At 33.7% G+C, this 27,410-nt stretch overlaps 1 protein-coding gene across 1 annotated transcript; it reads left to right on the top strand.

The window, feature by feature from the left end:
* The first annotated feature begins 825 nt into the window (after positions 1-825).
* LOC129228610 (uncharacterized) lies at positions 826-27,410 on the top strand. The gene is made up of 5 exons (XM_054863291.1): positions 826-1,824; positions 20,501-20,605; positions 21,801-21,938; positions 23,580-23,812; positions 26,894-27,410. Exons 1-5 carry the CDS (start codon positions 826-828, stop codon positions 27,408-27,410), a joined length of 1,992 nt encoding a protein of 663 aa, XP_054719266.1.

Raw genomic sequence — 27,410 nt, 5'->3', positions numbered from 1 at the left:
GCGATACATGGTAATAAGTAACGCGGAGGTGAGGCTACTGAAGCGAACAAGAGAATATTGTAAAACATGTCTTTGAGCGTATATTTTTAAATTCAGTTTCACACTGTAAATATTTAAACACATTTTTAGCACGTTTTGAACACTTTTAAACGCAGACAACGAATAATTGTTCCCTATTTTAGAATACTTTTTTTTGGAAGGTCTCATCACTTATTTGGTTGAGCACACTTTTTGAACACTTATAGGAACACTTGCGCATGCCCCCTTAGAACACTTTATAGCACACTTTTTTTATGACACTTATGGAACACATCTTTTTCCAAATCCGCTAAATTTTTACAGAAATTTCGAAGTTTTTGAATTCAGAAGTGAAATTTGAATTCAGAATTGCCTTTTGAGTGCCACATTTTACTTGTAATTATTACACGATCAGCCAATTACTTCAACTTTAAGTCTTTTTTTTTTTTTTTTTTTGCATAATATTACACTATAAAGTCATTTAAAAAAAATTTTTTTTTTCAGAATTTATAATGTAAGAACAAGTATGCTAGGTTTCAATGGGATCCTTCCCGATCTGGGCGTCATTAGTTAATGTTGCGTGCAGTAGCGTACATAGATTTTAGCGTACGCATAGAATATAATATGACCATGAATAATTTCAAGTCTTAGAAACCGTGGTAAAAAACGTTGCAAAAGAGTTAACACTTAAAATTTCATTTATCTTGTTTTCGAAATCAATGAAATTTCACAAAAATAAAACTGACATCAATCAAACAGATCTGCGTAGGTTTTTTATGTATCAGGGTTTCGTTCGAATGTTTATTTATGATAATTATTGTTTTAGGAATCAGCTTAGCATACCTACTGAAGAGCAAAAGGGAGCCAGATCACGATCAACAACATCCGTCGAGAAGTTCGAACTTCTCTTTCAGCTCTGATGGTTCTGGGAAGAAGATCTTGAGTCCCAATCTGGAACCAAAGCTCTGCAGCAATTCTCTCATCAAAGCCAACTACGTTCACTTGTCAGTATCCAGTTCGGAAAACAAAAAGACTTCTGACGCGTCGTCTTCTTCGGTGTCTACGTTAGTGGATCGAATCCTTCATTCCAAACTACGAAAGAGGAACAGATTGCCTCATTTTTCCTTGAAGAGGAAAAAGACGTTCTGGTGTAAAATATCCAAGCTCGTTCACAGGAGACAGAAAAAAAATGTGCTTCCAGCTCAGAATTCTTCGGAGGTTGAAAACGGCGAAGATAGTGCAAAAAGCAAAAGCTGTGATGTTGTCTTGAAGCCGGAAAATTTAGCGCTTCAATTGCCGAAGCGTTCTATGCCGGAAGCTCAAGCAACCAAGCAAACAGAGACACGAAGGACTAGCTGGCAGCCTTCAAAGCCATCAGTTAGCAACTGGAACAGGAGCGAACTTTTCAGTAGTTCCATAGAAAAAATGGCGAAGCAGCCTAGCCACAGGCGAAAGACTCTTTGTGATGGGATGTTGCTCAGTAGCAGTTTTGCTCAAGAGAAGCTGTCCAACGTTCATCAAAAAGTGCCGGGCATTCTCATGACTGGCTCTGGACTCAACGCGCGAAGTATTTCACCCGACATATCACCCATGTCTTCAAATTATTCACTAACGCCGTCCACATCTGAAGATGAAGAAGTTTACCAAGAAGAATCATCAAAGCCCAACAAAACATCTCATGTCCAAAACAACCCCCAAGAACAAACTTTTGATCAAGTGCCCATGCTCTCACCGTTTTCAGGAAGCATCAAAGATTTCGTTGCGAAAATAGTTGAAGATTTTAAATCCACAATGGATACATATATCGTAAGTTCATTTTTTTACATATATTTTGATTCCTCGTTTCATGCTACTATAAAAATTGTACGATAAATGAACGAAATAATTGTGAATTCATTGCAATCTAATACTTTTTATAAAAAATTTAACTAGAAACTAATTTAACAATTTCAATACATGTGGTAACCATATAATACTTTTGGATCATATATATCTCCTCTCTCTTCAATGTAATTAATTTTAAAAAGTAAATGCTGTTAGTAAAGACTAATCATGCAAAAGAAGAATAATATTGCTTACACTTATTTTTGAGTTACACCGAGTCAAAAAAGCTAGTTTAGGTGTTGACCCACTTTTTTCTACTGATTTAAGATCGTTTGCACATAATTGAATACTTCATATGAATTGAATAAATGAGTTACCAACTTTTCAATGCACAAAAATTACAAATTACTGCAGACACGTGTTTCGGGGTTACGAGGAACCCTTTTTTCAATGCAAAGAAGTGTGAGCTTTTGGATAAAATACCATCCGAGGAAAGCAACACGGTGGAAAAAATCGAAATTAACAAAACAAGCAAGAAAAAATGACACCTAGAGTCAAAATTTATTACATAATTAAATCAAGAAAAAACCGTTAAGTAAGAAGAAATCCCACAAACAATGCATATAGTCTAGTAAATGAAACCACTGTAAGGATGATTTGTTTATCCTTCACTCTGTTTTTTCTGCTTTTCTCTATTTGTTACGTTTCATCGGTTCATAATTTTCCCCGTCAGTAAATTTATTGCTAATTTATTCGCAGTCGTTTTTTTTATTGGACAATATACATTGTTTGTGGGATTCCTTGGAAATTTATTACTTAACGGTTTTTTCCTGAAGGAATTAATTAATAAATTTTGGCTCTAGGTGTCATTTTATCTTGTTTGTTTTGTTAATTTCTTTTTGTGTTATTTAAAGTGTCGTTTCACTGTGTTGCTTTCCTTGGATGACTTTTCATTCAAAAGCTCACACTTCTTAGTACTGAAAATGGGATTCCTTCTAACCTCGAAACACGTGTCTGCAGTAATTTGCAATTTTTGTGCATTAAAACGTTGGTAATTCATTCAGTTAATTTTCTAGCACAAAAGTATTTATTCGTTACTTCATATGAAGTTTAATTTATAGAGTTGTCAATGTATTTTTATATCGCTTGTTTTGGTACAGTATAGCGTATTAAGGCTATTACGCGATAAAAGCCAATCGTTTTCTCTTTTCCCCCTATTAGATTTTTTTTTTTAACTTTTAATCCGCTGATTTATTGTCTAACTCAGCTTGATCGGTGTTTATTTCTACGACTTGCAGCAAAACATATGATATGTCAGGCGTTTGGTAAATCATGAAAACTGTTTTACCACAAAACATATTATTTCTCAGACATTAAGTTAAATCATGAAAAATGTTTATTATTTCCATTTGAATTATATCGTTTTTTTACCGTGGGAAGCTAAAAGGCAGTATGTGCAGAAATGAGTTTTCGAGCTACTTGAAGAAACGCGTGTTAGATGCATTAAAAACAATAGAGAAATGTTTGAATTTGGCGGTTTTTTAGTTCTTTATTTTCAATGAAACCAAATAATCAAACTTGCACAATAGAGCTGAAGTACAATAGATGAGAAAAATGCAAAGAAATGAAAAATAAAAATTTAGCAGTTACGAAATTGCAGTTTTGAACTTTTGTAACTGCAAAAGTATGTGCAGTATTCCACTTTTGTGGTAGTGCAATACTTCAGAGACTTTTGTGCAGTTACAAAGTGTGTAAAAAGTACAGTATTGCACTTTTGTGGGACATTACATGGAATCTTATATTTGTTTTATCATATTTACAGGGTGTCCTGAAAAAGACTGACTGTTTTCAAAAATTTATAACGGGAAAATGGGTAATGATCAAAAAAAAATTTTTAGAAAATTCATGTGGTGGTCCGTAAGTTTCGTGTTTCGTCCCCCAGAATTCCAAATTTTAGTTCAAAATTCTTTCCATAGATGGCGCTGCAGACAATAAGCCTCTTAAGTCAAAAAATAATTATTGGAAGTCACCTATTTTTCCTCCGATTACGACATGTGGTTGCAGCCGGCGGCAGGCATTTTTGAGAATATTGGTGTGTAATTTTGTTTATTAGAAACATTTTTCGAAAACTTATGATGTAATTTTCTGTCTTTCTTTGATTTACGGTATTATACAATCTGAAGCGCCATCTATTGAAAAAAAATTTTGAACTAAAATTTGGAACTTTGGAGGACGAAACTTACCTCCCACCGCATGAATTTTCTGCAAAATTATTTTTTTATCATTAACCATTCTCCTGTTATAAATTTTTGAAAACAGTCAGTCTTTTTCAGGACACCCTGTATGTACATAGCCACATTTCATTGTACTTTATGAACCGATTACGTAACACGCTATAACAGTTACGTAATGTAATTCTATCAGCACTTTATCTGGTTCATTTGCGATGCCAGAGCTAACGACTTCAAAAGATGCATTTGATGGAAAGGATCGTATTAAATGCCATATCGAGCCACTAAGAGATGGAACAGATGTCGCAAGAACATAATTTCGCTTTTACCTCAAAATACCTTCTGGAATGTCGCTAATGGTTGTGACCTGAGGCCAAATAATCCGATTATTTTCTTCCCGCACTTAAAGGCAGAAGCCATCTGGACGTCATATTTCTCCCTGCATTACGTAGCATACTTAGTTGCAATTTGGAGAATTTCAAACTTTTGGAACTTATCCTTATATGTGGTTTTAGAAAATTACTTATGATTGTTGGAAAGTTTGAGTACATTGAGCAACATTTTGGTTCCGAATTAAGAAATAGCAACGTCAAAAAGCACAAATTATTACTACATATACGTGTTTCGGCGTTGCAAGGAACCCTTTTTTCAATGCAAAAGAAATAAGCTTATGGGTGCAAAGACATTCGACAAATGATGTTTAAGCAAAAAAGTTATAGCTTTTGTCGGATGTCTTTGCATCCATAAGCTTATTTCTTTTGAATTGAAAAAGGCGTTCCTTGTAACGCCGAAACACGTGTCTGCAGTAATTTGCAATTTGTGCTTTTTGACGTTTTTATTTCTTTACTTTTCAGCACAAAGGTATTTATTTATCTTATTTTGGCTGTGGTTTGATGCTCCCCAAATTTGGAGGTTAATTGAAAATCTATAAGGATATTAATGCCATGTAAACCTGCCTATGTCGGGTAATTTTGATCGTTCTAATCCTGACGAAATTCTTGCAGAGCGGTTATTGCTTTCCTAAATTTTCTTCAGTTTAAAATCTGGAAAATTTCAGGGAACTAAAAACTATTTTTATGTGTGATTTTAAAATAATTCCTGATATTTTCTGTAGTAGCTAAATCACTCTGCTTGGCATCTTGTTAACTTCTAAACAGGCGAAATAAGATGCGTAGTGTTTACTTTAACGCCATGTTTCCTACTCATTTTCATATTTTATATTTTAAAGAAACATTTTTGCTTTATTTACCGATATAGTTAATTGGTGAATCATATAACATTTTGCTGAAGCATTTACTGTTGTGTTATTTCCTTTGTGGAAAAGGGGTAGGAGAAGGGTACTTGATTCCTGGGGATACATGATCCCTCAGCAAAAAATGTGCCAAAATCATTAGAAAGAGCTTTGAAGCCAGGCAACAATGTCAAAGTTGTACTTGCACATAAAAACTGAAAATACTTAGTATTTTTCAGCCATTTTGTTTTTCTCTTGAAATAATCGTCAGAATGCGTTAAGGGAAACAATTTTTAAGGGAACCATTCTGAAGTTTGCATTGTCTGTTACATACAAAAAAAAATAAGCGAAGTTTAATTTTAAAGTATAGATTGTCTTAAATAATTGAGAAATACTTTTAGTGAACAGTCAATGTTTGTTAAAAATATAACAAGTATGTTTGTAAAAAAATCATATTAGAGATACTTAATCCCTTCGTTTCAGTGATACATGATCCCAGAAATGAAGTATCCTTATAACAATATAAACAAAACGAAAACAATAAAACTGTAGTTTACTTAGCTGTCTTTAATTTTAAACATTCAAAACCATGTTAACATAATAAAATTTAACATAGTATAAATAATAGATATAAACAATAAGTGCAGTAAATTTGCAAAATATTTAAAGTATCTTCTCGCACTTATAAACCCAACTCTAGATTTTTTATTTACACATAAAACCTCAACTCTAGTGATGAATTATGCTCTGCTCAGTCGAATGAGCTTGAACAAGTTGAAATATGATCCTTGTTTGAATTAAAAAATGATTTTGCTCTATCTAGATTTACAACGAATAAGAGAGTTACCCATTATGTAAGTCAAATAGAATGCAAAGTCGGATTTCCAGAAATTGAAATGTTTTTTTAAACGAAAAGGTAGTATGCTAAGTCTATTTTTCCTGAAAAAACTAACAAAAGTGTAGTAGATGAGAATGAAAATCTTAATTTGCTACATACAGTTAGATTGAGTGGAGCTTAAGGAACTACAGCAACAATAATGTTTTCATTTGACTTTTCAGGTTTTGAAAACATTTGCTAGGTTTTCTTTTCTTTTTCATGAGTATACTAATACTTACATTTTTCTTCTCTTTTTTAAAAATTAATTCAATAAGTTGATTTTTAATAAGTTATCATCTTTTATTTTTTTAGCATTTTTAGCTTTATTACGTCACTATTAAAAAGGTTATTAGATTTATTTATAAAATATATTGTTCACAACCTAATTGGAGAATAAGTAACTTATCAAAAGTATCATAAGTTCGTTAAAGATGTGCACATTATTCTACGAACTTCCCAGTTGAATTTAGAACAATGTTATTTTTGTGTTCATATTACAAGGTCCGGCTATTAATTTCCAGAACTGACGTAACTGTAGAAGAACGAAAAGCCAGAAGATGGCGCGAATGATTGCATATTAAAAAGCGTTTTCTTGCGCATGTGCAGTGCAATCGGCGTCATTCTAAAGTAAGATGTTCTCATGGAAAGGCGCATTAAAACGTAGCTATCAAATACCTGTCGTCGAAGTGAAAATGGAGGAAAGAATTAACATTACATTTTGCTTCAAATTGGGCAAGACAGCTGCAGAAACATACGAAATGTTGAAACACGTTCACTTGAACTTTTGAAAGGCTTGAACACATTCGGGACGGCCGCAAAAGCGTCGATGATGATCCACACACATGTCGGCCGCAGTCCGTACACTGTAAAAAAAATCCGAAACGTTACTGAGTATTTCCATGTAACGTTTCAGGATTTCAATGGTTTTAATCCACTTCCTGGAAATATTGAGTATCAATATAAAAAAGTTTCCTGAATTGCTACAAGTTGTCCTAATGCAGACTTCTCTCTGTTGAAAAAAATATTTTTAGCTCCCTGTTTAAAGATTAACTGATAGCATTTATAAGGTGTATCGGCTTCAGTTCAGCTATGGCTTGTCCATGCTGGTTAAACTTCCAAAGGGAGCGGATAAGTATAGACTACATAGCTTTGCAAGAATTGCAATCAAGTGAGAAGCTTGATACGTACTTGCAATTCTGGTTTAACTTTGGCCGTGGTTGCAATACTGCTTTTGGAACGGTCTTGATAAACCACGAGGGTGCCAAACTATTATGTTATCTCTGCTTAAGATTACTCTGATGTTACAGAGACACGACTGGCTTTGAACGAAAAGATTTCTGGATTTTTCAGGAAGGTTATTGAAGTTTAGCGGAAAACGTTCCTGGTTTTTGCGAGATATGTTACTGTCAGAAATTGGGCACATCAGCTGCCCATTGTTTTCCAGGAACGTTTCTGAATCGTTTTTACAGTGTACGCACGCCGGAAGCAATTGAAAAAGTTCGCATTATGGTGACAACAGAAATTGAAGAGCTACGTTTTAATGCAAATTCCCACGAGATCTACTTGCTTCAGGATGGCGCCGATTGCACAGCACATGCGCATGAGAACGCTCTTCAGTATGCAATCATTAGCGCCATCTTTCGGCTTTTCGTTCTCTTACAGTTACCTCAGTCCTGGAAATTGGTAGCCGGACCTTGTATTATCACCGAAGAAATAAAATTAGAAATATTGTTATTGTTTAGAAAACATTATATCAAAAACTAAAATCCATAGGTAAATTGCTGATACAATGAAAAGTCTATGTATTTTCTCAGTGGGATCAAAGTAAGGGGACGTAAAGGGATTACGCATCCATAGATGTGGGAATACGGGATCCCTTTATAAAAACATTGAAATAGTTTACCAAAATTATCTGTTTAATTTCAACTAAAAAATAGTGTCAGATAGAGGGAAAATTAACATTGTTCATGCAATTTTTTTAAAAAACAGATAATTTGCGGTAGAGAGAAAAAAAATTGAAAACCAAAGTGAGGATCAAGTATCCCTAGTCTCCCCTACTTCATTAAAACTTTTATTTCTTTGTTTTTAATGGCTTGTCATTTATTTGGCGGATTAGTTTACTTTCGTCTTAGTTTACTGATGGCTTCTGTAAACTATTTAGAGTAACTACTAACAATTTAATGAGAGTTTCAATCTTGTTGAAGGACCTATTTTGCTTAAAAGTTGACTTAAAAAAACAAAATAACGAATGATATGACCAAGTAGTTTCTATGTGATTTTGACCAAACATGGTGGCAATGAATGAAATAAAAAATAATGGTCAAAACTAAAATGTGCCGAGTTGAATACAATGGGGTCGTTTCCGAAAATTTAAATGTATTTGTTTCTGAAAGAGCATGCTTAAAAACATAGGATTTGACCATTTTTAAAATAATTTGACAGTTTACATTTTTTAACAATTATTTTAATTGGTGCGCAGATTCAATTTCATTTTCAACGCTTCTGCACATGACATCACAAATGATGAAATGCCCTTCACTGATGCCATTAGTGCAGAGAGCAATATTTAATTCGCTTCTTTACTCGCATGTACTGGCAACGACATGGTTGATAACAAGCGTAGAGCGCAATATTTAATTCGCTTCTTGATTATTATATCGTGAAAACGTGGTAGACAGCAAGCATAAGCATTTAGCCCGCCAGTGGAATAGCGCGCCAAAGTTCATCACTTGTGACGTCATAAAGACCACACCTTGTTTTAAAAATCGCATTTTAAAAAATTAATTAAAAATTGAATGTTTTGAAAATAAAAGTTTTTTTTCTGTGCTCCGTGTTTTTTTTTTTTTTTTTTTTTTTTTTTTTTTTTTTTTTTTTTTGCTTATTCTATCATCTTTAGTGACTAAAAGTAGTACTTTTGACTGATGAAAACAACACCATTAACGGAAAAGCACCAAATTCGTTAATATAAATTATTGTCAGAAGCTTTAACGCAAATTAAACTGCGTTTTAAATGCGTTTCACTAAATTTCAAATTTGGAGAATGATTAAACTGCAGAGCTCGGAGAAATGTATGACACGTAGTTTTACGCACGTCAGGTAATTCTGATAATTCGAATATTCGCGAGATTTCTTACGTTGCTAAAATAATTTTCGTAAAAATCCTTCATTTTCTCTTACGCGATGAAGTGCATCTTAAGCTTCTGATATTATATTTATCTTGATAAAGATTTCAAAATTTCTAAAATGAAGCAGTTTACAGTATTATGGGAATAATTTTTCATATTTCAAAATTCGTGTTTTTTTTTTTTTTTTTTTTTTTTTTTTTTTTTTTTTTTTGTCATTTAAAGTTTTGCAGTTTAAAATTTCTACTTTAGCAGAAATTAAAAATATTTTACTGGACCTAATCCTTTAAAAATGACTTCGTGCTTCCCACTAAAAGGATTAATGAATATTTATCACATTATTTCATTATTTCTTGGAAAATGCTTTTATTACAAGGAATAAAATTGAATTAATGTCATTTAATGATCAAGTATAAAATAGTGCTTTTTTTAGCCTTAGAAAATATTGCTTAAAGCCTCAAATAATTTAATACGATTCATCAAAGTAAGTTGTTATTACACGTGACATTCAACGATATTCTTTACTAATAATAAAGTTGAATGCCCCTCTGTCTGTCAGGATCTCTGTGACGCGCATTGCGCCTAGACCGTTCGGCCGATTTTCATGAAATTTGGCACAAAGTTAGTTTGTAGCATGGGGGTGTGCACCTCGAAGCGATTTTTTGAAAATTCGATGTGGTTCTTTTCCCATTCCAATTTTAAGAACAAAACTATCATAAGATGGACGAGTAAATTACGAAATTATCATAACGTGGAATCGTAACATGGGCACAAGCCAATTGGCGAGATACGAAATTATCATAACGTGGAACCGTAACATGGGTACAAGCCAATTGGCGAGAAAATTCACCATTATTCGTAAATATACAGGCGAACCAAAAGACTTTTTAATTTTTCTATTACGGGCAAAGCCGTGCGGGCACCACTAGTATTAAATAAAATAGATTTATTCAAAGATGAAACATAATTTGTTAAGTTTCGTATTTCTTGTATTTTAAATTTTAACTACCCTGTAAAAACGATTCAGAAACCTTCCTGGAAAATATTAGGCAGCTAATGTGCCCAATTTCAGTCAGTAACATATCTCGCAAAAACCAGGAATGTTTTCCGCTAAAACTCAGTAACTTTCTTGAAAATATCCTGAGAAATCCAGAAATCTTCCCGTTTAAAGCCAGTCGAGTCTCTAGAACTTTAAAGTAATCTTAGGTAGGGATAATATAATAGCTCTATAAGCAGTATTGCAATCATGGCCTAAGCTAAATCAGAATTGCAAGTAATGATTGCAATTTTTGCAAAGCTAAGTCCAAAGGCTTTTTCGTTCCCATTGGGAGCTTAAACAGTCCGGACAACCCGTAATTGAAATTAAGTCGATACACCTTATAAATACTCTCAGTTAATCTTTAAACTGGGAGCTATAAATATTTTTTACAGCAGTGAGAAGTCTGCATTCCTGCAACTTGTAGCCATTCAGGAAACTTTTTGACAATGATACTTGATATTTCCAAGAAGTGGATAAAAACCGTTGAAATACCGAAACGTTACATGGAAATACTCAGTAACGTTTCTGAAATTTTTTACAGTGTACTATTTTCTAATCTTTGTTTTAAACGAGATGATGTGTGTATCACATGACTTCCTTTTACTCCAATTTAATGTTATTTCCCCATTATTGGCAATTTTAATGTGATTCAATAGTTAACTCTCTAAATATCACCAACAGTAACCAAATGGAAACCAGATTTAAAAAAAAAAAATCGCCAAATTTGTCACCCAGTTGGCGGCAAAACTTAGCGACCAAAAAACTGGCGATATATCGCCAAGTGTCCACCGAATTATAGCAACCACTTGAGTTTGCATCGACATTAACAATGGGGTGCAAAAGAGCCCTTAAGAAACATCCGGGTGGAGGTGCACAACTAGACTCCACTAGGAGTCTACGTACCAAATTTCAACTTTCTAGGACGTACCCTTCTTGAGTTATGCGACATACATACGTACATACAGACGTCACGAGAAAACTCGTAGTAATCAACTCGGGAATCGTCAAAATGGATATTTCTGGCGTCTATACGTTCTTAAGTATATATGCACGTGTGGTCGGGTCGAAAAAAAAACTCAACATTCATTCGGGGGTGAGCAAATTGAAAATTAAGGTCGATATTTGAGTGAAAATTTTTTGGCGAATACAATACTTCCTTTTTTGTAAAAGGAAGTAAAAACGCTTTAAATAAAAGTACTTACTGAAAACGATCACTTTTGCTAAGCGAGCCTGCTTTAAAAAATATTGCTTAAAGGTAGTTTTACGAATAAAATGAAAATTAATAGGGCTCGACCGATGGCATTTTTTGGCCGATGGGCCGATGCCGATTGTTGGCCGATTGTTCAAAGATGGCCGATGGCCGATGGCCGATTGTTTTCCTCCAAATGGCCGATTGCCGATGGCCAATGGCCGATGCCGTTGGCCGATGGCAAAAAAAAAAAAATCAAACAGAAATAAATTGATAAAATTGTCAGAGATTTAAAGGATGATTGATTCGTTTCACTTTACTTCCTTTCTACGAATAAGGAATTGCAATCACAAAAAATAAAAAAAAATCAGATTTTCACCTAAATTTTTATTTTACGATCACCCAATTTAAACTTCACAAGTTTTTTCGGCACATCTGTACATGCATATGTACCTAAGAACATGTAGATGACCGAAATATCCATTTTGAACGCTTCCTCAGTTAATTATCGCAAATTCTCTTGTGATGTCTTCATGCGCGTAAACTTACGTCACTCAAAAACGTTATGAAATAGTAAGTTGAAAACTCATACGTACGTAGTATGATCTAAAGGTTAGAGGACAAGTTGTATAAAACCTTACCCTGAATAGTTCACATTACCGAAGCAAATCTATCTACAAAATAGTCACCTTGAACGACTATGCACTTCTGCCAATGTTCGTATAGCTTTTAGAAGCGCTCCTGGAAGACATTTTCGCAACCTCCTGTAAGGCCTCTTGCGCTGCTGCTTTAACTTCATCGTAGGGAAGAAGGCGACTTTCATGTTGAGGATGCACGGTTCGATTGGTCAATACTCTGATATGACAAACAAATAACATAACGTTTCGTCGGACTTAGCTCCGTGTGACTTTTACCTGTTCCCAGCAAAAAAACATTTGCATGGACGATGCTTTCCCTCGTCAGGAGAAGATAAAGCTGCATCATAGAAGGTAGCGAAAACTGGCTTTCAGAAGTGTTTCCAAAAGTTATATAAACACTGGCAGAAGTACATTGTCCCTCAAGGTAAACTTTTGAAGGTGGATGTGCTTCTGTAATGTGAACTATTCTGGGTAAGGTTTTATACAGCTTGTCCCGAACTTTTGGATCGTACTACGTACAATCTATATAGGGTGTAGTTATGCTTTTCCTTTTTTGACTGCTGTACAATGAAAGATAAAGAAAAACAGCCAGAAAAAAAAGAAAGAAAGAAAGAAAGAAAAAAGGAAGAAAAACAAAAAGACTGTTTAATAAACAATTGATTTTTTTTTTTTTTTAATTGAACATATAACTAAGATTTCAGTAATATTGTAATGATGTATGGATTTAAGTTCACTAATCATAGTTAAAAAACATTAAATTATGTTGTTAAATCATTCAAAAAAAATTAAGAATAAAACTATGAAACCGTCAACAAATTACGCAATTAAATTGGAAAGATTGCACGTAGACATTTTTTAGTCATCAAATTAAAAAAAAAGATAACAGATAAATTACAATACTAAATCATAAAAGAAATATTTTTTTCTTATTTAAAATTTATGAATAGAAAATTTTGCATTTTTCAAAAAACTAAAACAGTGACATAAATTTTGCTGGAAAAAAAATTGCCATGAAAAGAGCGAGGTTCTTAAAACGCAGCTATAAACAAAATCAATATTTACACAAAGTTAATAACTGAATACATATGACTACTTGATCTGATGTTTGCATACATAATATTGAACAATTAGATTGTTTAATCTTTTATGAAGCTTTACAAACAAGTTCAAATTAAATTTTTCAATTTAACAGTAATTTTCTGAAATTTAAAAAATTGCATAATAGAAAATCCTTGAAACTTTTCTATAAAAAACGAAAATAACTTATTCATTGATTTTATATAAATACATAAAAATAGTTACTTACAACAGAAAAAAAAATCGATTGCTATTAATCATACAAAAAAGATGGCGCATTACGAAATGGAGGGGGGGGGGGGTCACCCTCTGATTTTGCAGTAACTCACACTTCGGCCCCAACCTCGGCCTAATATTTGTAGTACAGAACCGCTAAAACCAACACCTCGGAAGAGTTTCTGAATCTATTTCCGCACTTCCGAAGAAAAAATTCAAAAGTCCCTTCGATTTCCGAATTGTGTCACCATTCAAAACGTCTTTCTTTAATCAATTTCTTAAATTAATGCTCTAAATTCTTTCTAAACAATAGATAAAGTTTGAAAAAAAAAAATCTCTAATTTTATGAATGGTGTTAGTTTTAAACAACTCAGGAGTATAACTAGAGTTTAATTTCAGAAATTGAGGGAGTGGGAGGAGGGGCACACAAGTGTTCTCGGAAATTCAAAATAGTCGTAAAAAATAGAGTTCAAAATAATCATAAACATTGAGCAAAAAAACCCTTCCGAAACTTGCACCCGAGTTTGTATTGACTTGCAGTGGCGGATTTAAAATACAGAGTGTTTTAAAATGAATAGCGGGGTTTTGCCATCTCATATTTGTTTCCATTGTCTCCAATTCGACAATATATCAGCAAATGACCGTCAGTCTGAGACGCTATCTTAGTTTTGCATTGAAATAAGTAATTAATAGGCACAAAAAATGAGTAAACAGGCTTTTCAGAACACCCGATCGAAAACAAAAAGGGAAGTGCACAACTGGAACGTACGCACACCCCACACGCAAAAACTTATCCTTCTACAGTTTACCATTTTGGAGTTATGACTTATGAGAGATACTACGTACATCCAGCAGCAAGAAACAACGCAATAATTAACTTGTTTGGTACCTGAATGCAGTATTAAAAACTCTTTCAGGGGTGACTCAAATAAAAATTCATACTGAAATTTAGTAAACAATTTTATATGAAAACAACCTTTACTTTGTATTAAAAGGTAAAACATCAAAGGTCTTTTTTTTTTTTCAAAAACATCGGCCAATTCCATCGGCTTTTCGAAGTTTTTAAGGCCGATGGGCCGATGTTTCTTGCAATTTAGCATCGGCCGCCGATGCCGATGCCGATGGCTAAATTGTTGAACCATCGGCGCCGATGCATCGGCCAGGCCGATGTATCGGTCGAGTCCTAAAAATTAATAACAGAATTAGTCTTCAGAAATGACATAAAATCCTGAAGAGTTGTTAAAAATTAGTTTTCCCTTTCTTTGTCATTTATTCTCAACATTTCTTAATCTGAACCGGAATCTTCACTTCACTGCAAGTGAAAAATATTTGCCGCATAGCTCGTTCTACAGTGAGACCTACTGCTCCAGAGTAGTGGGTTAAAATACTGCGCTGAATGACTGATTTTTAAAAGTACATTAACAAATCGAATGGTCTGTATTATACACAGTTAACTAGGAGTTCACCCAGAAATAAACAAGCTTTTCATGTATAATAACATCAATTTTGTTACCTTAGGTGCTTTTGTGTCATTTCGCTTCGGGTCAAAAAATGTTAAAATGTATTTCAACAATGGAAACAAATATCACAAAGGAAGATATATCTCCTTCACGTATATGCCTTACTTTTCAAAACATTATGACTATTTTTTCGTTTTAGTTGGAATATTTTAGAATAAAGAAAAATTTTCCAATGTTTAAGCGCAAAGGTTGGGAAAACAAAAGAGGAAACTGAGTACCTAAGCAAAATTTTCTCAAATTTAGAATTTCAAAAAAAAAAAAAGAGTAAATATAAAAGACGTAAATACTGTTTTATACAATTCTAGAAAATAATTTATAAATGTAAGAAAAATATGTTAAAATTACATGCTTTGATTTTAACTGAATTTTTTTAACGTTTAACAACTACTCTACATAGAAAGAATGAAAATTAAAAAGTAAGAATTAAAATTAAGGATTTACACCTTAACAATTTAACTTAAATAATGATAATCAAAAAGCAAAATCGTTTTGAATGAGAAATAAACGCAAAAATTCTAAAAAATACATAAATTGAGTCCTACCGTCTAAACTAAAAAATCAGTAAACATTATGCTTCAATATAGGAGGAGTCAGGGCACATTTTAGTACTGTTAATATTTTTTGTTTTACTTGATCACTGACGAATATCACTTATAATCCTACAAATCCTACAGTGAAATCACATGATACAGTTATATTGAACAATTTTTTTTTTGAGAGCAGTGCTGAGTAATTTTCAGAGGTATCTCCTTGATATTTTTAAACGGTTTTTATCAAGATTGGAGCAATAAATGCAATTCCTCTTCTAAAGAAAATTCTTTTAACTCACAATTAATTTTGGTTTCTTTATTTTTTGGAGTAAAGAAAAAAATATATTTCAGCATTTTTTCAGACCAAGAACTCGGGGTACATTGATCCACTTTCAGAGGACTACAAAAATGGATTTTTTTTTTTTTTTTTTTTTTTTTTTTTTTTTTTTTTTTTTTTAAGAATTAGAAAAGAAATATTCAACGGTTGGTGCAAACTTAACCTGGCAGCATCGTAAAGGCTACGTAGATCCTAATCACAGCATTATGATGCTGCCAGGTTAGGTTTGCTTCAGCTATAGTTATAGGAACAGTGAAGTTGATGAAGACCCAAATTTTGCTGATTCTTGAGAAAATAAAGATGGTGATTAATTTAATATTTGGTTAAATTTATTATGTTCTATTAATCATTAAACTACAGTATGTTTTCATTCTAAACACAAAAGAAAATAAGATAGTTGGAAAATACTGGATAATATTTATCATTAAATTTGTAATAGAAATTGTTTACGTCATGCGAACCAACGTACCCCGGGCATGGGACAAGTTGGTCCATTTTACAAAGTTCTGTAAAGAACTTAATATTAAAATATTTACTGAGTTGAACATTTAAGAAAATCTGGGATGATGAGAAATGTTTAATGAATCCCTTGGTATAAAATCAAACTGTTCATTAAATTTTCGTTGAGATAAAAAATGAAAAGTAGAAAACGTGAACCAACGTTCCCCGACTCCTCATATTTTCTGTTTTTTTTTTCCGCACAATTTTATTTTGAAATAGGGTCGTTTCCGAAATTTTAAAAGTATTTTTTCCGAAAGAGCATGCTTTAAAAACATAGAATTTGACCATTTTTTCAATAATTTGACAAAGTTTACTTTTTTTTTTTTTAATTTTAGTCTGTGCGCAGACTCAATTTTATTTTTTACGTTTCTGCGCATGACATCACAAATTAACTGCTATTCACTGTTGCCATTATTGCAGAGCACAGTATTTAATTTACATCTTTACTCATATATTGTGGCAACGATGTGGTTCATAGTAAGCGTAGAGTGAAGAATAATTAATTCGCTTCTAAATTATCATAACCTGGAAATGCGGTAGACAGCAAGCGTAAACATTCATCGTGCCAGTGGAATGCGTCAAAGTACATGAATTGTGAAGTTCATAAAGACCACGCCTTGTTTAAAAAATTGGACATTTTAAAACAATTAATTAAAAAAATAACTGTTGGGAAAATGAAAGTGTTTTTTTTTTTTTTTTTTTGCTCATTCCATCAAATTTAGTGACTAAAAGTAGTATTTTTGCCTGAAGGAAACAACTCCATTCATATATATATTCAGAAGGTTTCTCCAATTTTTTTTATTTTTTTTTGGGGGGGGGGGTGATTTTTATTTCTAACTTCATTGTTTTTCTCAAAAAGTTTGTTTTCCCAATAAACTGTAACATTAAGCGTTAAAATGTTCAAAAAATCCTTTAAATTGATTAAAAGAAAAATCCTTTTCTATTCAAGCTCTACTTCAAAATTTCTTTACGATTAAGTTTATTTGAAGCAAAATCATTTCATAGATCAAGAGCTTATACATAATCCTATTTTTCTCGCAGAGTTAGTAATATTAAAGGTTTTACAACTGTTGAAAATCTTTCCATTAAAAATATCTCTACTCGAATTGAACTATATAAATAAAAGTAATTCGGATAGACAGACGCTTTTGCTTTGAGGCTTTTCCTGTAATCGGGAAATTTAAGAAAATTTTCCCTAATTGGTTATTTTTCCGCGATTTACCAATTTCTTTTTGTACTGCCGGCAGAAGATAATCATAGATTTTAGTTGTAGGAGAGACCGGGGCAAGATTACTATGCTAACAATTTTCGTGGTTTATTAATTTATTTTTAAGGATAGCAAAATTAGTTTTACATGAGCTGTTAGAGTAGTCCCTTGTAGTATTAAGTATAGTGCCATTAAATTTTTCAAATAAAATAACGAAGGATATTTTTATTTTTTCATAACCTTAACAAATCGTCATCTTGCCTCAGTACTGGGGCAAGATGACTTTGACCAAGGGGCAAGATGACAATGTTGAAAAAGGTTGAACATATTTTATGCTTTGAATATGTTACGTAGTTTTACAAATGATAACTGTGTTTTTACATCTTACTAAGTATCAAATTAAGCGTAATGCGTTGTAGTGTAATGTTGCAACTAACAATAGACACAAATAAAAATACCATTTTCATGATTAGAACATTCCTCATGCCACCACTCTTGGCTTTTACAGCTCTGGATCAATTCTTATGTTGGAGGGTTTCAAAATTCCACTTTCCAAGCAAGGCATCTTAGATCACTATTCTTTGAATTTGATGCAACTGCATTGCCTGGCATGAATACGGGCCCGTAGTAATAGACTTGGGCCTACAGGAACTTGGTCTGAGTTTTTTTTTTTTTTTTACTCCCTTTTAGCTTTACAAGCTTATTTTTCCTGTTTTTTTTAAAATAATTCTTTTTTTTTTCTTCCGCTTTGCTCCTTGTTCTGACATTTCTCTGATGGGTGTGCTTGTAAGAATGTTTGAGCTTCAGTTTTTGTTTTCTCGCATTTGTTGCTTTAGGCAATGGAGTGAAATCAGAAACACTAAACATGCTTCTTTGGTGTATCGGAATCAGCATTTGCCATAACTTCTGCTTCGTCTGGAGGGTTTATATGTTGGTTTTCTACTCCCTAGGTCTGAGGATTAGCACTATTATTCTCAGTTTCAGAGCTAACAACGTCATAGTCCGCTAAAAACAAGAAAATTATGAGACTCGATACCTCATTCTTTAAACCCTTTATCGGCATTTCCAACTGTAGCTGCTTTGAAGTAACCGGTGCTCAAAAGCTCACCAATATTTTTTTTTTCTGTGATAGTTTGTCTTTGATGAATGACCATAAAGTTGTCAATGCTTGGCTATAGTAGGTTTTCAATGGGCAGAAAAATGACGCATCAGGAGCTAGAGACGATGCGATGTGTGAAATGGCAACCCAACCATGATAATGTTTTTTCACTGTAATATAAGATAGCCTGCAAAGATATGTGAGATTCATGATTGTCAATAATCAGCGCAGCAGGAGATTCTTTGCTTGATTTAATTCATTCAACTAGTCACTTGGTCAACTAGTTTATAAATAGCCCCGGTCACCCGCTTTCGAACGATACATACCTTGATTCAATGCGTCCTTTAGCCCCTGAGGAGAAGCGCAAGGTCGCGCAAAACAGACAGCGTTTAGAGGAATTCAATAAAGTCAACAACATAGTTAGTTTAATAAATTCCGAAACACGGGCAATAGGCAAGCTCGTCATCTTGCCCCGCGTTGCTGCCCGTCATCTTCCCCCAGATTGCCTGTTTGAACGGATTCTTCTCCATTGCCATAACAAAAGGCGATTAATTGACATGTATTCATAGTAATAGGTAGTATTTAAACTAAGTTACTCATAAATACTCAAGCGACACGATATATCCTATATGTATATGCAGCAGAGCTTATTTACACATGCATAAAAGTTATATCGTGGCAACGATAAACAATCTGAGCTTCGGAACTAACACAAATATGGCGATTTCAGCGTCTCTATACTATTGCTGAACGAAAATCGGATACGAGAGCCATTAACATGCAGTTGATGCAGTTACCTAGTTTAAAACGGAAAAATTAAGGCATTTGTCATCTTGCCCGGCTCGGCATCTTGCCCCAGTCCCCCCTACTCATGGAGACTTTTACTATTGTGCTGAATCTAATCGTGATTTTAAGATTTGTCGTTTAACGTTATTTCAAACTGGGTGATGCTAATGTCAATTTTGGCGGACTAACGTCGTTTTCCTAATGGAGACTTTAAGAGAACTTATTCAAAGGAGACTTTTTAAGCTATTGTTCTAATTCAGATAGGGATTAAAAAAGAGAATGTTAATCTTATTTTAAATTTTTTTCTCTCAATCTAAAATTGGTTTTTTAAACTATTTTCCTTGTCCGGATAGATATTTTTAGTGGGATTGCTGAATTACTTTGAAAACTGTAACCCTTATTTTAACAGGGATTTTTAGAATTATCGTAATAGAGAATTTTAAGGAATGTTTTTCTTTTTCTAATGAAAAATTTGGGGGACTAATAGGAATTTTCAGGGGCTGTTGTCCTTCTTTGATAGGAATCTTTAAGGACTATTGTCCTCAGTCAATAAAGGATTTTGAGGGACTAAAGGTACTGTTACCTTTACTCAATAATCCTTTAATCTATATTTCTGCTTATTCATTCAAGTATTTTGATTTTTAGGGGAGTGTAAACTTTATTTATCAAGATTTCTCATTCAGCTGAGAATTTTTAGCGACTAAAGTCCAAACTTTAACAGTGATCTTTAGGAACTATCGCCATTATTTAGACCTATGGCAGCATTCTATTATTTATTTTCTTTTATTTAACACTAATAGTTGAACACGCGTCACTTGACATAACTCTTATTTTCGAGGTAAACCGTGCAACGCCGATTATGCACAGATTTATTTTTCATTCCATTTCTCGTGTGGTTTAAAAGTGACTTCAAAGAGCAAGATAACTTCAAATCAGGGTAATAACTCATTTTAATGTTTTTTTTAAACTAATAGACTCTACTTTTCAGAGCAAACAAAGTCACACACCAATAAAAATGCTTATTTAAATAAAAGACCTAAATTCTCGTATCTTTTTAGGTAGAAAGTCAAAAAGATATGTGCCTCAGAATTCTAGACCTCGAAGAAGAAATTCGACAAAAAGACGCCACCATTAAAGGCCTTCAACAACAATGTGCTAAAAAGGTAAAGGCTTTTGATCCCTTCTACAAGTTGTTACTGTATGTTTTTTCTTCTCTGAAATAATTTTAATTTTTAACACCATTATAAGGGTGGAAATTTTAAATTTTCAATCTTTTTGTGAAAAATTTTACTTATTCTTCGCTGTTATGCATCACAGGGCCGTATACAGGGGGTTCTTAGGGTTCAACCGCCCCCCTCCCCGAAAAGTGACATTTAAAAGTGTGTTTATATTTAAAATTTTCCAAAAAATATTGTTCCAAAACTCAAATGTCTTTCATATGTATATTAAAACGCTTTCATAATAGATAACCCGACGACTTGAACATTAGCACAAATAGCGCAAAGCTCCGCATGAAAGGTTTTAAACCCTTCCCGAAATTATTTTCTGGTTACGGCCCTGATGCATCAAATATCTATTGCTCAAATCGCTGCTGTCATTTTTGCTCCCCATGCCTTATTTTACATTTTAATGGAAAATTTAAGTTGGAGCTTTTTTTTTAATTATTTTATTCATTAATGAAGCTTTTAATGCTGTTTAATGAATTTATATATATATATATATATATATATATATATATATATATATTAACGGAACTTTACATGTAAGTTAATGGCTTATTTTCCTCATTTCGCGGATTGTTTTGCTCTTTAATTAATGTTTAACGAATAATTTATTATTCATTTCAATGCCATTTTTAGTGTTGTTTAATGGCTTGTTTTGCTTTAAAATATTTAAAGATTCAATTTTGAATTTCAGCAACATTGTTTTTGGCAGCGTTTGACTAACAGATACGCGCTGTGTTTTGACTACTTTGAAGAAAAATCATGAACGCGCACCAAGTGTTCACGGTTATGATTATTTATTTTACAAATGTCCCTCCGGAAAAATAACTGAAACTCATCATGCATATGAGATAAACTTCAAAAACTTAGCACGCTAAATAAACATTGGTTGATGAATCTGTCACCCTTTTCATAACAACTCTTAATGTAAATGTCACACTTTTTCTGTGTTTATGTGGGCGTTATATTAAAATTTCCTGAAAAATGTTATGGTAAGTAGGAGAGTCTGCGTTATTATAAAAAAAATATCCGATCATCTTTCAATTATTGCTTAAAAACTCCATTTTTTCCCTTTTTAATGACTAAAACGTTATTGTACAAATTAATTTTTAATTTATTGTTACGCTTCTTTCAGTTTGGTAAAAACTTCCTGGCGGAGGAAGAATTGCCCATTTCTAAACCCGAAGAAATTACTCAGCCGATTTCTTCAACTGTTGAGAAGACACGGGAATCGGTTTCGTGCAGCATTGATATCACTTCACCAACCCATCCAGTAAGAAACTGCATAGTTTCATTAATTTATATTTTTTTATTATCCTACCGTGGGGAGATAAATTGAAGTAGTATCGACTAGTTTATTTTTTTATATTTATTTATTTATTGTACTTTATCTTTATTGTAAAAGCTAGCTTATTAAATTTCCACTGAAAATAAAGCGCGAAAACAACAACAAAGTCCCTATTTTTAGAGTGGAATCCAAAACACGTTTCTTCAACGAAATTCATCTCCTTTCTGAAGATACTGCGCTTTACCTTCCCACGGCAGTATAGACTACGCTGTGTAATTTAGTTCTTGACGACGCAAAAAAAAAAAAAAAAAAAATCTTTTGAATAACACTCTTTAATCAGTTTTTTTTTTTTTTTTTCAAAAGTCTCTAAGAATACTAATTGAAAAAAAAGCATCAGTGTCATACTAAAAAAGCTTCTTGTGTGTGTGTCTTCAACAAATAAGCAAATAAAATTGCATGTATGAAATTTTTTATTTGAAGCCTAGCTCTGTACGAGCATAAATCATTCAAAAATGTTTAGGTGTCTGGAACGCTTTTAAAGTGCAGTAAATACAGTCATATTTCACCCCCAAAGTTTAAATTTGGGTAAGAATATTCTAGTGCCACATAGTTTTTCGCTTAAAATATCCAGTAATCTTTAAAATGTCTAATTTGAAAGTGAAAATCTTAAAACTTAAGATGTATTTAAAATCTTGCTAGATTAATTTTCAACAGCAAAATGAGACAGTAAAAGCACTGTGCTTAAAATTTTGAGGCATTTATGTTAAAAATAATTTGTTCAGTTTGATTCAGAAACAGTTTCAGCAACTGATCAGTATGTATGGAATTCTACTTTTAATAGAAAGTTTGATGAATTACAAAAGGTATTTACTACAACTAGCTTCATCAAAACTAGATATTTTGCTTTTTTTTCTCCTCCCTTTCCCACACAAAATAAAACGTATATACAGTGAAACCTGTGTATAACAATACTGTATATAACAATAAAACTGTCTACAACAATATTTTCCTCGGGTCCCAGCAAAGTGTCAGCATAAATAATCAAACTATCTATAACGATAACCTGTCTATAACAATATGTTTTTAGGTCCCAATAGGATCGTTATAGACAGGTTTATTTTCTCGATTAGGATTCTTTTTCAGTGTTTTAGATTTCATCTTAAGTGTAGTTTGCATGTTTAATGCTCTGTTATATATTTTATGTTAGCCTAAATAAGAAAATTTAAGAGGAAATTTCTTAACCTCTACTAATTCTTCCAAAATAAATGTTTATCCTTATTTAAATACAACTATAGAGTTTAAAAATCGTTTTATGAAAAAAATCGTCAGTTCTAACTACAAAAATATTATTAATTTTTTGTTTGAAAAGTATTAGATAACTAATATAAATTAAAACATAATTTTAAAAACCAAAAGTATACACTATAAAGTAAATAACCGAATAGCTTGCAAACTAGTTTCTTCGGAATAAACCCCAAAAGAGTAGTTTGCCTTTTGAATCTGTTTTTAAATGATTCTATAATAATATTGATATTTTCACTTCAGTAAACGCGGTATAAAATATAAAAAACTGTTTCAATAATTTAAATTTTATGAAGGGTTTAAACGTTTGCGCATTCATCTCAGGTAAATGATGTGCAGTTTGAAGAAGAAGATTTATGGCTAGTTGAATTTCCACAAAATGCTCCGATACCCTTAGGAGGGCGAAGACAAAAGCTTCGAAGACATTCCAGCGTGGAAGTTGGCCACGAACTTCCCTTCCGCCTGGCAGCGCAGAAACCTCCTAACTTGTTCTTGACACCGACAGGCCCCAGCGATGGTCTCAAGTCTCCAAGAAGATTCAGTGAATCTCAAGCAAGGTATGTAAAAAGTTTTATCACTGTGAAAATGAAGTAAGGCATTAAAATCCTGCTAGTGGGAATGACTTCTGAATATAAATAGGATGTTGTTGTCTTTTGCCAACTAGGCTGGCAATTGGGGGTGCGCTGCTTCACTTTTCCAACTGTACCGTAATCGGGTGTGGGAATGGTTTCTGAATATAAATAGGATGTTGTTGTCTTGTGCTAATTAGGCTGGCAATTTTGGGTGCGCTGCTTCACTTTTCCGACTGTACCGTAATTGGGTGTGGGAATGGTTTCTGAATATAAATAGGATGTTGTTGTCTTGTGCCAACTAGGCTGGCAATTTGGGGTGCGCTGCTTCACTTTTCCAACTGTACCGTAATCGGGTGTGGGAATGGTTTCTGAATATAAATAGGATGTTGTTGTCTTGTGCCAATTAGGCTGGCAATTTGGGGTGCGCTGCTTCACTTTTCCGACTGTACCGTAATTGGGTGTGGTTTCTGAATATAAATAGGATGTTGTTGTCTTGTGCCAACTAGGCTGGCAATTTGGGGTGCGCTGCTTCACTTTTCCAACTGTACCGTAATCAGGTGTGAAGTCTGACTCCCGCAGTACACACATGCCATAAGGACCCATTTATAGGGTGTGCAACCATTCACAGCACAACAACACAAAGAAAGGACAAGAACAGTAGAGAGAAAGGATATCCATGCTCGAGCCTGGATTTGAACCCGGGACCTCCTCATCGCAGTCAGACTTCTCTGACCACTAGACAAGGTGGCCAACTATAAATAGGATGATTGTGCTGATTATCATGCCTCAGTTATATAAAGATGAGCTAAGGGTCATTTCTGAGATATAATGGAAGACTTCTCAGAGAGATGGAAATCTTCTGCACAAAAAAAAAATTCTATTGAACTTTTAGCAATTTTGCTCATTACCAACTTGTAAAATATTGGTTGCAGCAATTCATGCTAACTTTGATTATTTTACACGCACTCCTAAACTTTTGCAAAAAAAAATCGTCATACTTTTACTGCAGAGCTACCAAAGCTAGTGTTTTTCCCAAAGATCTTGGGAATATACACTGTTAAAAAAATTCCGAAACGTTACTGGGTATTTCCGTGTTACGTTTCGGGATTTTAATGGTTTTTATCCACTTCCTGGAAAAAATCAAGTGTCATTGTCAAAAGTTTCCTGAATTGCTACAAGTCGCGTGAATGCAGACTTTTCACTGTTGTGAAAAATATTTCTAGCTCCCAGTTTAAAGATTAACTGAACGTATTTATAAAGTGCATCGGCTTCAGTTCAATTACGGGCCGTCCATGCTAATTAAGCTCCCAAAGGGAGCGAATAAATGTGTACTACTTTGCTTTGGAAGAATTGCAGGCGGGTAAAATTCTCGTCACTCACTTGCAATTCTGGCTTAGCTTTGGCTATGTTTGCAATAATACTCTTGGAACTTTCTTGACACAGATCAGGAAGATGCCGAGCTATTATATTATACATTCCTAAGTTTACTCTAATTTTCCAGACACACGACTGGCTTTAATAGGAAGATTTTTGAACTTCTCAGGAAGCTTCCAGGTAACTTTGAGAAGGTTACTGAATTTTAGCAGAAAATATTCCTGGATTTTGCAAGATATGTTACTCGCAGAAATTGGGCACATCAGCTACGCATTATTTTCCAGAAACGTTTCTGAATCGTTTTTACAGTGTAGTGATCTTGTGTTCAAGATTTTGTTTGAAATTCTTGGATTTTGGGCTTTAATGATGAAAAAGATAACTTTAATAAATATATTCGTGATAAAACATAATATTTTCACTAAAATATAATTTTATGACTAAGCAATCTAGAGTGAAAGGTTCTGCATAAAAAGATTGCGTCGGGAAGAAAAGCAAAATCCTCCCCGCGCTAACCATGACTGTACTGTCCAACCACGGATTGTATGGAATTTTCAAACGTCCAGATAAGACGAATCTATCTGAATGAGGGGGAAAAGTAAAAATTTGATGCCGGTAATCCGCTCATTTGAATGAGACTCTGCTTCTGCAAAAGCTGGCATCGCTAAAAATAATAGATTTGTCCATTTCCAGCTGTAAAATGGATGTTTGTCTTTCCATACAATCCGTGGTCAGACAGTAATTTCTCTCTTTGTGTCATTAATCTCTCCTGCCTACCTGTCTTCTTTTACCTATTGTACTAATTGTATCCAGACTTCTTTTCATCAGACGATTTTTTTTTTTTACTTAATCATTTTTTAAGATTAAAAAGCGGCCAGCTACATTAGTAACAATTTCGAAATTGCGAATCTTTCTTGTCTAGATCTATGGGTAATTTTATGAGCCCAATCTTGGGTTTTGCAAAATATTCCGCTGTCAGCCCTTTTTTACGGTCGTACTTACTCGTATCAGTCGTTGTGAACCTGTCTCGGACACTCGAGCCGCTGGTTATTCAAATTATAAAGCTTGAATCAGCGTTTTGGCATCTTGCAGCAGGTTCAAATCAGCTGTTGAATACATAAGTTGTGAGATATTATCATGATGTTTTAACATACACCAACAATTTTCATCTCGATGTCGTCGTCAAATTACAAGAATTCTGTCCATCAGTTGCTTAAAAATATTTGAATAATAATCATTAGTTTTATGTTCCATTTTGAAAATTCCATGTGAAAAATATTGCACCTCGTTTAAAAGAATATCTGTATCGCTTGCTATAATCAGCAAATGCAATGAGGTTTCGGTAATGCTAATTGTTAAGGTTTATCGAGCATGTCCGTCACACACATTGTACGAAATACAAAATCCATCTTCTTTTGGCAAATTGTGTAGCATATTTATATTTTCGAATTTTTGTGTGTTGTTGTTTCATATGAAATATAATAAAAAGTAACAAAAAACGGGAGAAGATTTGTTTCGTGGTTTTAGAAGCTTACATCCTTGTAATCTGTGAGCAAATGTCTACTTCTAAAAGTATGTTTACAAATTATTGCACAGTTTTCACTAAGTAATGGCTGTAACTATTAAAGGAAAGAAAAAAAAACTCCTCTTAGCATATCACCAAAAAGTCATGTTTTTATTTGTGTTATTTTCTAGGCCTGATGTGGTACCATTGAACACTTCATTTGCAGCCAGAGTTCGGCGCGTGTTTGCCAAAGTGAAAGCTAATCGTGCTTTGGAAGAGCAGTCTTCAGCCGAGTCCTCCTCACCCCCTATCACCTTCAAATGGCCCATTCTATCTTCAAATAAAACAGAAACCAAAGCAAGTGCTCGACGTTCCAGCACCGGTTCCAGCAACCTGGACAAACAAGTGCGTCTGCAGTCGCTGCTTCAGCAGCGAACGACCCCTTCAGCGTGTTCCACGAGATTCCAAAACGTCCAGAATGCACCAACCGAAGTGGCGATGCGACACGGCAGCGACGGCAAGCCTGTAATGAAGAGGTTCCTGCCTACCATTACGGAGTCTTGCAGTTTCGACAGTTTGCGCGAGTCGCCATTGTTGGCCCAGACAACCCCACCTCCCGTAGTTAGTATGCCGAATTTGGACGACAAGAAAGCTTACAAGGATTCTGTGGTGATTGATATGACGACGGAAAGAAGCCTTTTTTCATGA

This window comes from Uloborus diversus, chromosome 8 (genome assembly GCF_026930045.1).
Source record: "Uloborus diversus isolate 005 chromosome 8, Udiv.v.3.1, whole genome shotgun sequence".
In the NCBI taxonomy this organism is placed as follows: Eukaryota; Metazoa; Arthropoda; class Arachnida; order Araneae; family Uloboridae; genus Uloborus; species Uloborus diversus.
Note: the sequence above shows the minus strand (reverse complement) of the source record. Positions and strands in the feature narration are given on the sequence as shown.

What these genes read in the sequence shown, in the direction of transcription:
- LOC129228610 (XM_054863291.1), top strand. Translation starts at nt 826, where the DNA reads ATGATAATTATTGTTTTAGGAATCAGCTTAGCATACCTACTGAAGAGC. An exon ending in AACAACAATGTGCTAAAAAG is followed by an intron (nt 20,606 to 21,800) that starts GTAAAGGCTTTT and finishes CGCTTCTTTCAG; the next exon opens with TTTGGTAAAAACTTCCTGGC. An exon ending in TTCAGTGAATCTCAAGCAAG is followed by an intron (nt 23,813 to 26,893) that starts GTATGTAAAAAG and finishes GTTATTTTCTAG; the next exon opens with GCCTGATGTGGTACCATTGA.